The 11,710-nt window shown below is 36.9% G+C and overlaps 1 protein-coding gene across 1 annotated transcript in view; it reads left to right on the top strand.

Moving 5' to 3' along the window:
- Positions 1 to 10,689: 10,689 nt before the first annotated feature.
- LOC124616116 (phosphorylated adapter RNA export protein) overlaps positions 10,690 to 11,710 on the top strand; it is a 112,938-nt gene continuing 111,917 nt past the window's right edge. The window contains exon 1 of the mRNA XM_047144380.1: positions 10,690 to 11,052. Coding sequence (XP_047000336.1) covers positions 11,014 to 11,052 — 39 coding nt within the window. The 5' untranslated portion in view covers positions 10,690 to 11,013. The remainder of the gene's footprint in view (positions 11,053 to 11,710) is intronic.

The raw sequence follows: 11,710 nt of genomic DNA, 5'->3' as shown, positions 1-11,710 counted from the left end.
TAATTAAAATAATACAAATCACTCTAATCAACACCAAATCAAAAGTGAAGTTTAGAGGAGAAATTTCGGAACCATTCCTCATAAAAACAGGCTTAAGACAAGGTGACTGCCTATCAACATTACTGTTCAACTGTGCACTGGAATACATAATGAGAGAATGGTACAAGGACAATCCAAAGATGATAAGAATTGGAAGTGCAAAAAATGATATTAGCTTAAACTGCTTGGGATTCGCTGATGATCTTGCTCTCCTAGCTAACACCATTCAAGAAGCCAGGCAACAAGTGATATCACTACAAGAAATGGCAGAGAAAGTAAGCCTTAGAATATCATTTGAAAAAACGGAGGTTATGCAAACTGATCCACCACTTGCAAACAAAATTACAATAGGAGAAAAGGAAATCAAATTTGTTGATAAATTTAAATATTTAGGAGAAATAATAACATATAATCTAAATGAGAAGCCATCATGGCAGAGTAGAATAAAAAAACTGAACTACGCAAATCACATTACCAAAACTACATACAACAAAAAAGCCTATCTATAGATGCAAAATTAAAACACTATAAAACAGTTACACAACCATAAATAACGTATGCAGCTGAAACTATCTTCAAAACAACTAATACAGCAGAAATTGACAGAATACTAAAAATACAAAGAAGAATAATTAGGACATATATAAATAAACAGTATAAAATAAATGGACATTGGAGAAAAGCATCAAATGAAACAGTATATAAGAAAATAGAACCAGTCATGAGCACAATCAGGAAGAAACGCATCTCATTCTTTTGACATCTGGTGAGAGCTCCAGAAAACAGAATTAGTAAAAAAATAATACAAAAATTGTGGAATAGCAAGAACGACATTAAATGGATCACATAACTTAAAGAAGATATAAAAGAACTTCAAATTACAGTAGATGACCTAAAAGACAAGACAGAGAAAACCAGAATACCGCAAGACCCACAAACCAGACTACAAATGAAAATCAAGAAAAGGAGTACAGGAAGAGTGGTCTCAGATGAAGAAAGAAAGAAAATATCGAAAAGAATGAAGAAATATTGGGCAGACAGAAGAGCAAAACACCTTTCATATAAGAATAGACTCTAATAATTATATTACCTAAATATCATATTAAGTTATTGTATCCCTGTGTAACAACTTGTTTACTACTTTGTATTTTTGACTAGAGTGGTCCAATGAAGGCCATAAAATAAATAATAATAATAATACTAATAAACTATATGTATCTTGTGTGTGTGTGTGTGTGTGTGTGTGTGTGTGTGTAATGTTTATGTTGTTATGATGATGTGAGAAGGAGAGAGCGAAACCTAGTGCTGGCACATAGCCTATTCTTTGCAAGTAGCACCAAGGAGGCCACCATGCATAACGCCCCCACCCAATGGATGGATCACCATCAACAGTATCACATCCCCTCACTTCATGACACACTGTTCAAAGGACTGGTATTTAAATCAGAACAGTAGTTCAAACTATGGTGATCAGGAACTTTATGCCACCACCTGTTCCCCCTTATCAGCCAAATACTGGCAGTGAAAATTTCTTCCACCACCAGGATTCTAAGCAGCTTATATACAGGTCAGGTGCCATTGTGTGACTATTATACTCATGTCAACAACTTGCTAAGATATTGTGAGATCTTCAGGGGAAGTGCAGATAAGGTAAAACAAACTTCAAAGCTTCAAGGGCTATCAGAATAATGAAAGGAGTTCCCCATTGATAGCCATGCAGTGAAATACAGAGGGGTCCAAAAAATGTATCCACTGTTTAAAAGTCAATAACTTGCAAACTAATTGATGGAGTTGTCTCATTTTTGGTGAAAGTGTAGCTTAAAGTCCAACTTAAAGGTATCACTGTAGGTGTTCGAAATGGTCACCATTAACATCCACGCACAAACGATGTCGCCCAACTGCAGCACGAACTACTGACTGCAACGTGTTCATCCAATCTGCGTGGCTTTTGTCGATAAACGACGTCCTTTAGTGTTCGCCACAGGTAAAAGTCCAGGGGAGTTAGGTCTGGGGAACGTGGTGGACACTCCACAGCACCTCTACGGCCTATCCATCTTCCTGGTAGATTTTCATCGAGATATGCCCTAACATGATTTTCGTAGTGGGCTGGGGCACCATCTTGTTGAAAATAAACTCTTCCGTCTCCATACAAGTCTCGCATGGTAGGCAACTGTGCTGTCAAAGAAGAATGGCCCAATCAAGCCCTGGTAAGACAAGCCACACCACACATTTACTCCTAGCAAATTCACGGCTTTGTCTACATGGACGTTCGGATTTTCGGTGGCCCAGTAGATGCAATTGTGGCGATTTACTGTACCATTGAGTTTGAACTGTGCCTAATCAGACCACACTATCATCTCTACAAACTCTTCATCGTTGCGCCCCATGTTAGTAAACCACTTGCACTACTCCATTCTACAATATGGGTCGTCCTCGTTCATTGCGTTTAGCAATCGTGGGACGTAGCACTTCCACTTTGCTGTTTTCAAAATTCGCCAAACATTTGAGCGACTCACTCCAGTTTCACAGGCACACTGTCTCACAGACTTATGTGGTAAGCGAGTGAATTGTTGTAACACATGACGGGAGTTAGCTGGACTTGTTACTGTTACAAGTCGGCCAGATCGTTGTTTGTGTACATCCTTAACACAGCCTTCAGCTTCAAATTTGTCTCGAATGCGACGAATCGTTAAACGTGTCGGTGGCTCTGTTTGATACTCATTTCGTCATTGCCGTTGAACGTCATTATTATTTTCGTACTTAAAATACCACTTCAAAACTGACTTCCTTTCATCGAATGTAAGCCTTGCACCAGCCATGTTTACTCGAGTAATTAGGTGCAACTAAGAACAAAACACTGACTATCTGGCGACTGTCATTTGACAAAACAAAACAACGCAATACAACGCTTGTGTGACGATTGCCGGAACTACGAACTATTACAGTACCAAAGATGAGCCAACTACATCAATTAGTTTGCCAGTTATGGACTTTTAAACAGTGGATACGTTTTTTTGGACCCCTCTATATCTAAATTCTTTAAAATAATGATACTTCCTAGCTTATACATGTATGAATGCCAGTGGTTTCTGAAATCTCACCAGGAATTTTCAATGTTGGGGAATCATGTTCATAATTGTAAAACAAGACACAGAGATAATTTTCATAGACACATCCAAAAAAATCCTTTTACAAAAACAGTGTACATTATCAATCCAAAATACTTTTTAATTTATTTCCACTGCAATAAAAAAATTAAAGAATTTCATGAATTCAAAGTAAAGCTACGAAAACCTTATTAACGAATAGCTTTTATAACATTGAAGAATATCTTAATATGAAAAAGTAAAATTATTTATGCATACTGATGAGAAATGATTGAATTTATATGTATGTTTGCTATCAACTTAAATATGAGAAATTTTGTTGTAACTAGCCCTGACTATGAATAGACTACATCCTTACAGTGTATATTAGGTGCGCCAGGTGGAAGTGCAATTACGGGTGCCTTGGGTTATTTATTTCTCCATATACAATATGTACTTTAGGTGCTTTTAGTAATGATAATCGTTTCTGTATGGTCTTTGAAATATTCTTCCAGGAGGGAAAACAAATAACTCATTTAGAAAACAACAAACATGAACGATTTTGTTGAATACAGTACAAAATAACAGTAACACAAACATAATATGGAGAATTTCTATTAATACTCCTAATACAGTTTAGTGTAAATCGTTGATACAGTCTCCACATATTACGTTTGCATGAACTATGCAAAGAAAGGACTTGCATCTTGAGCATTTGTGTGAAGGTTTTTTGTCATCTTTTCTGGGGTGCATTTTGCACCTCGAATGCGAAGGTCCAGGAGCATTAGGGACCACTCCTGACCATTTTATATTACTCTCCTAATTGTAGTTTTATTTTTTCTTAAGGGCTTGGGAATGTTGCTTATACATTGCCGCATTCCGATGTGCTTTTCAACGAATGATTCTCCCAAGTTCCTCGTGAATTTTCGTCATAGTAAGTAATTAGCTTTTGGGCCAATGTTATATAGCAAATGTGCATTCATATCTATTACATTCAGAGAATGGAAAAATGTGGCTAGTGGCCACCTTTTTGTTCGTCTCCCTCATCATCATCATCATTATTTAAGACTGATTATGCCTTTCAGCGTTCAGTCTGAGTCATAGCCCCCTTATAAAATTCCTGCATGATCCCCTATTCAGTGCTAACATTGGTGCCTCTTCTGATGTTAAATCTAATACTTCAAAATCATTCTTAACCGAATCCAGGTACCTTCTCCTAGGTCTGCCCCGACTCCTCCTACCCTCTACTGCTGAACCCATGAGTCTCCTGGGTAACCTTGCTTCTCCCATGCATGTAACATGACCCCACCATCCAAGCCTGTTCGCCCTGACTGCTACATCTATAGAGTTCATTCCCAGTTTTTATTTGATTTCCTCATTGTGGACACCCTCCTGCCATTGTTCCCATCTACTAGTACCTGCAATCATCCTAGCTACTTTCATATCCGTAACCTCAACCTTGTTGATAAGGCTCCCCCAGTCGGAGGTTCGAGTCATTCCTCGGGCATGGGTGTGTGTGTTGTCCACAGTGTAAGTTATGTTAGATTAAGTAATGTTTAAGCTAAGGGACCGATGACCTCAGCAGTTTAGTCCCATAAGACAATACCACAAATTTCCAAAAATATTTTTAACGAGGTTGTTAGTGCAGTTAAATACCAAGGGGTAACAAATATGAGCAACGTAAATTGGGACGATGACATAGATAATGGTGTGGGGAAGGTGAATCCAAGATCACTTTCTGCTGGCAGATGACTTAGAAGATGCAACAAATCCACTAAAAAGACTGTCTACACTAAGCTTGGCCGTCCTCTGCTAGAGTTCTGCTGTACAGGATGGCATCTTTACCAGACAGGATTGATGGAGTACATCGCGAGTGTTTAAAACAAGGGCAGCTCGTTTTGCACATTCGCGAAATAGGGGAGAGAGCATCACGGATACGATGCGCGAGTTTGCGGTGGCAGTCATTGAAACAACGCCGTTCTTCATTGCTGCAATATCTTTTCACCTCCCCTGAATGCGAAAATATTTTGTTGATATCCACCTACATAGGGATGATCATCGTAATAAGGTCAGAGAAATCATAATTCGCACGGAGAGATATGAAAGTGATTCGATGTACCGTCTGCGAGGCACTTAAGTGTGAGTTGCAGAGTTGTCGTTTAGGTGTAGACGCTGAGTTTTATTTTACCCGCAGTGATGTTAATATTCACCTCTCTTGGCTTTTTTCCGCAACTCTCTTGCACTAGAGAAATTTTTTCTCAGTGACGATTACGAGTCACGCGTTTGCCATGTTGCTTTCTGACTAGCAACAGTGGGGACCCTACAGAACGCAGCTTACTACTCGTAACTGAAATGTTGAATTTTATGGCACAGTGCCGAGTAGGAAAAAACCTCACAACCCTAGGTGAACAGAGGAAACAAGATAAGATTCATCGGCAGAGTTACGATGCATATCTCGATGAGTTTAGAGTTGAAGTCACAGTGGTTTCACGTTTTACGAGGTGCAGTCAAGTTCTAAGGCCTCCGATTTTTTTTCTCCGGACTGGAAAGAGATAGAAACATGCGCATTGTTTTAAAATGAGACCACGTTCATTGTCAATACGTCCCAGAGATGGCAGCACCGTACGGCAGATGGAATTTTACCGCCAGCGGCGAGAATGAGAACTGTTTTAAATACTTAAAATGGCGACGTTTTCCTTACTTGAACAGCGTGCAATCATTCGTTTTCTGAATTTGCGTGGTGTGAAACCGATTGAAATTCATCGACAGTTGAAGGAGACATGTGGTGATGGCCCTTGTTCGTCTAGCAACATGAAAATTTGCAGACAACTGATGACATGCATTGACCACCTTCTCTGGTACCATCATAAAAGGTGTTATTTGGGGCTTCATTTTCACACCAGTTTGTGTGTCAATGGTAGTATCATGATGTATTGCTGATGATAATATTAATGTCTTACATTTGGAAGTAACGTAGTCGTACCTTTAGTGAAGTCGCATCTTTTGTGAAGCCAAAAACACTGCTATGCATTGTTTTATGGTTACTAGGCTAAAATTCTGGTGAAATTTCTCGCTTATTTTTTCGTGGGTTACCCACAACTGTTAACTTTTTCGTAAGGATAAGCTGAGCTAGTTGATATCTCGTATGCTCACTGTTACAAGTTACAGTCCTCTTGGTATCTGCAACAACTTCAGTCAGCCTGCTCACAACTGACAATACAGCACTGTCTTGACGAAAAGCTCCCTCCAGTTGTGTGCCTGTACAAATTTCAAAGTTTACTAAATAATTCATTCTGGCATCTACTACTGTGAAAACCTTTATTCCATATCTTTTGGGGTTTTGCAGCAAAAATTGCCTAAATGGGCATTTCCCCTGAAGGTATAAGCTGTTCATCAACTGTACAATATTCACTTGGGCTAAATGCATTTTACAACTATTATTTATAGCAGTGAGAAAGTCCCTAACTAGTGCAAATTTTTCATTTTTTCTTATAGTTTCATGGGTGTGTATGTCGTTAACTATGGTGGCCCTCAGTACAAACAAAAATCGTTTGCATGACATTGTAAGACTAAAGATTTATATGTCTTACCATAAATCTTCATAATTCACATGAACGGCTTTGTGAATTCCAGGCAAACAAAATAGTCCAAAAAGCGCTAGTAATTCTTCTCTTGTCATATGTTTGGCATCCTACTTTCTGGAATATCTATTTTTTTACCGACTCCATGTATATATTGGTGCAATTTACAACTGAGGTCACTATATGTTCATCAAACAAAATGCAAAAAGATCGATGACAGACACTTCACTTTTGGGGTACTCCTTTCTTATGGGTTCTCATTGTTCTGACTGATATTTCCTTTTTCCATTTTGTAGACTTGTCTTTGCATACAAAGATATCTGCCCTCCTAGAACTCTACCTTGGATTCACTTCCTTCTTCTTCTCTGTTAGAGGCATGGTCACTCTCCTCCTCATGGTCCTCATGTTCTGTATCCATTCCTCCTATATCTACATCTGCATCACCCCTCTCCTATTTCTTCAGTCATGTGGGATGAAGTCATTGGAAAATACCAGAAATGGTACATAGGCAAAAGTGATAATGAAGTGTCTCCAAGGCTGTCAATGAGACTAAATATGTGTAAAACATTGAAAAGAATGTATGCAATACTCATTTGATTGTATTTCATTAATAATTGTATCATTTATACCAATATTCATTGAGAATTACAGTTCAAAAAGCAACTTACCTCCATACCAGTTGATGCAATCCCAGGCGCATGGTGTCAGAAATATCTTGTGAGGCTCACAACAACTAGACAGTTACTGGCAGGGCGATAGAAACACATTTACCTTAGTTTACTTTAGTTTTACTTTCATTCCAATTGATCCGTAGTGAGGAGGTCCTCCAGGATGTAGAACATGTCAGAAAAACAACAATACATGACAAATATTTACAACTAAAACAAATAAGCTAATGTACCATTCCACAGGTCCCAAGTGGATTGATCATCATTTTTTAATTAACACTATATGAAAGAGTCATTTTACAAATACTAATGCACTGAATTTCAAATTAAAAAGTTTTTTTATTTATTTATTTATAAGGTAATAAACGTGTAATACAACTACTATAATACTTATTTACGATGAACACATTACTGCTCTGAAATGGTGCAGAAGTTATATTGTGCTTATATATATATACACAAATCTGTTGGTTTTACTGGGAAAGTCATCAATGGAGTAGAAGGAGTTGGCAACAGATAAATCCTTTAGGCCTCTCTTAAACTGAATTTCATTGGTTGTTAAGCTTTTTACGGCTGCTGCCAAGTTATTGAAAATGTTTGCTCCCGGATAATGTGCTTTTTTTTGTACAAGACTAAGTGACTTTAAATCCTTGTGAAGATTATTCTTATTTCTAGTATTGATTCCATGCATTGGGATGTTCGTTTGAAAAAGTTATATATTCTAAATGACAGATTCATTAAGGAATAAATATACTGGGAAGCAGTAGTTAGTATCCCTAGTTCCCTAAACAGGCTTCTGCAGGATGTTCTTGCGTTCATTGATGGACTACTGCAGTGAAGGTACTGAAAATGTAAACAACGGCAGGTGGCGTCCGTCAGGATATGGAAAGTTGGATCATCCATGTGTACATAAATGATCCCTTGCGCCCAGTAAAGGTTTAACAGGTGAATGAATAGATTGAAATGTGCACTTCTGCATCTATCCAGGTACACGCTGTCCTGTATTTGTAAAACTTCGTGGAAAATAATTGGCTGAAGCAGAGTAAAAGTAAAAAGTGGGTTTCTGACAACCAGAAGTTTGGGAAATGTCCTTTGTAAATTGATATGTTAATCAAAGTGACTGAATCCGCTTGCCATAATATCAATATGTTTTGCAGTATTTTTCAGTTTCTACTAAAACCTAATTCTACATTAGAGAAACTGAAAGTAGCCTTGGTGCCAACATTTATTACAAGAGTTTTCAGTGTACTCATTATTTGCCCTACATTGGGCTAATCATTACATTACAGTAATACTTGTTCCACAGATCATGAATACGACATTTTGTAATGATGTGGAAAGTTTCAGTTTAATATGAGTTTTCTCTACACGTTTTTCTTTTTTTCTTTTTTTTTTTACAATTACTACTTCATATCTAAAAATTCACGTATTGAGTAGAAGGAGTACTCATTCATAAATTCTTTTCATTTGCTTTTAAATGCTAGACAGCTATACGTCAGACTTTTAGTGTTATTTAGTCAGTGACCAATGACTTTTGTGGCAGCCTGATGCACTGTGCTCTGTGCTAAAATCAGATTTAATCCAGAATATTGTAGATCATCCTTTCTTCTAGTGTTGTGGATACGGTACTTGCTATTATTTTTGTGTTGGGATGATTTAAAATAACAAATTTCCTATGTGAATATATCTATTGCGAAGGTACTGTGAATACCCTGAGTTCTTTAAATAACTGTCTGCAAGGTGATTTTGGGTGGGCTTCAGGTATTTTTCTTATTACATGCTTTAGGCAATGAATACTCTGTCTCTAAGTGGATGAAAACAGACATAGTAGGCGAATATACTGATATGCTTATCATCAAAATTTCCAATAATCCTAATAGCATAACAAGCTGAACCTAAACGTTTCAGCAGATCATCTATGTGTTTCTACCAATTCAATTTATCATTAGTGTACGCACACAGAAATTTTGAATATTCTGCCTTAGCAACAGACTTCTGTTCAAAGTCTATATTTATTAATTGTGTTATGTCGTTTACTGTACAGAACTCTATATACTGTGTTTTCTCAAACTTTAGTGAGAGTCCATTTACAAAGAACCACTTAATAATTTTCTGAAATACATTATTTACAATTTCCTCAGCTAAATATTGTTCTTTGGGTGTGATTACTATATTTGTATCATCAGCAAAAAGAACTAGCTTCTCATCTTCATGGATATAGAGTGGCAAGTCATTAATATGTATTAAGAGCAATAAGGGACCCAGGACTTAACCCTGTGGGCACTATTCTTGATATTTCCCCAGTGAGACGACTCTGCTGATTTTTGCATTTTGTCTCTACTGTCATTTTCAACCTTCTGCATTCTTCCAGTTAAATATGAATTAAACCATTCGTGCACTGTCACACTCATACCACAGTACTTAAGAATTTTATGATTCACACAGTCAAAAGTTCTTGAGAGATCACAAAAAATTGCAATGAGTGATGTTAGGTTATTCAGGGCATTTAATATTTGGTTAGTAGAAGTATATACAGCATTTTCCGCTAAAAAGCCTTTCTGAAAACCAAATTGAGATTTTATTAGTACTTCATTTTTCCAGATATATGAAACTACTTTTGAATGCATTATTTTTTCAAGAATTTTAAATAAAACTGTCAGAAGTGAGATTGGACAATAGTTGTTAGCACCAGCCCTATCCCCTTTTTTATACAATGGTTTAACAATAGTATATTTCAGGCTATCCGGAAAAATGCCTTGTTTCAGTGAGTTACAACATATATTTTTTGTTCCTTATTGTTTCATGAGACTAATACGAGCTGTTTATTGACTGTGTATCTCTAAATCCTGTTATAACACAACTAAAAATCTTAATTTCTGCAATTGAGATGTGAAACACTTGTGTAAAGTTTATAACCCTGTCTCCTTAGGTTAATTTTATTACGTTTTGTAATTTTTGTGCAGTAGACTTCAAAATTTTCAAAGAGAATGCTGGTAAATGTGCCTAAGGCATGTTCAACACATTTGGAAGCCTATGGGGACTATAACATGATTCCAGTTTCGCACTTTCAATCTACGCCTAAATCTAACTCTTGTGTTTTGCGATGTAATTTTGTATTTCTAATTTGGACATATTAATAGATGAAATAAATTTATTCGTGTGAAACGAGCTACGTTCCATATGCTTCATAACTGTTACGTTATGAGTAATTAGTCGTTGACTGGAGAAAAATAAATCAAACTGGCAGTTAACATGAGGAAAAAGAAATCATTAACTGTGGTATTACAGAAGGATTCGAGTATCGATGTTCAAAGCTTATCATTCACTTTACTGTGCTCTATGCTTGGTGTGTTGTGTGGTCTGTGAGGGAAGGAAGTTTAACTTGGTGTAATGATTGTTGTTACGAAGAATTGACAATATGCATTGTTGCATGTAATGAGTTTTGATTGAGCGTATTTTCGTGGGTAGTATTATATAGTCAGTGAGTTTTGCTACTGGAAGCTGTAGTTGAACTTACAGTAATTGTAGGAGCTTGCTGTCAAACATTTGTCAGTTGCATTTTGCACAGGCGTAGGACTGCAATGCATGTACGCGTAATATTTTATAAACTGAAGCGGGTATAGTAGACAACGCTAGAAAATGGACAATACTGATGGCAGTGAGCTGGAAGATGGCGAGGTAAGAAGCGTTTACAGTATTATCGTACCAAAAATATTACAGTCTTTGATCAGTTGTTATATGTGTTGATTTTCTATGTTCTTAATCAGTAAAACACATAGTTGTTACACATCAGATTTGTTACATATCAAAAATATTATCGCTGTTTTATCATTTCTTCCGTGGGGTACTAAACTTGATGAATTTATTTAGGAGAACTTTCACTTTATGTCAAAAGTACTTTAGGGGGTGCCACAGTATTATATTCTCCACTGTAGTGTTAGATGCCGCATTGTGCGTCATTCGTTGTATTAACACATCAGACAACCCAGTTCCGTATAATCCAAGTGATTCAGTCTATAAGATCAATGATACACGACGTACCAAGTACGGCATAGTGATATTTACTCGTCAAATTAATCTGTAGGTAAAGTGACTAACCTTTTTGAACAGGACGAAAAAGAAAGTCGATCGTGGATTTTTAAATAAAACTATCACAACCTTCATCCGAGAGAAACCAAAGTGTGGATAATCAGCTGAGGATTTGAACCCAGCTCTTCTTCCACTTAGCTTTGTTGTAAAAGACCTAATGGTGTATGTTTTTGGAGACTAGAATTAGAATCTTAAATTATGCACAAAAACCATAAGCGATTACATTACCGGTACATGGAATCTTTCT

Source organism: Schistocerca americana, chromosome 5 (assembly GCF_021461395.2).
Source record: "Schistocerca americana isolate TAMUIC-IGC-003095 chromosome 5, iqSchAmer2.1, whole genome shotgun sequence".
Lineage (NCBI taxonomy): Eukaryota > Metazoa > Arthropoda > Insecta > Orthoptera > Acrididae > Schistocerca > Schistocerca americana.
This window is presented reverse-complemented; position numbering and strand designations above follow the sequence as displayed.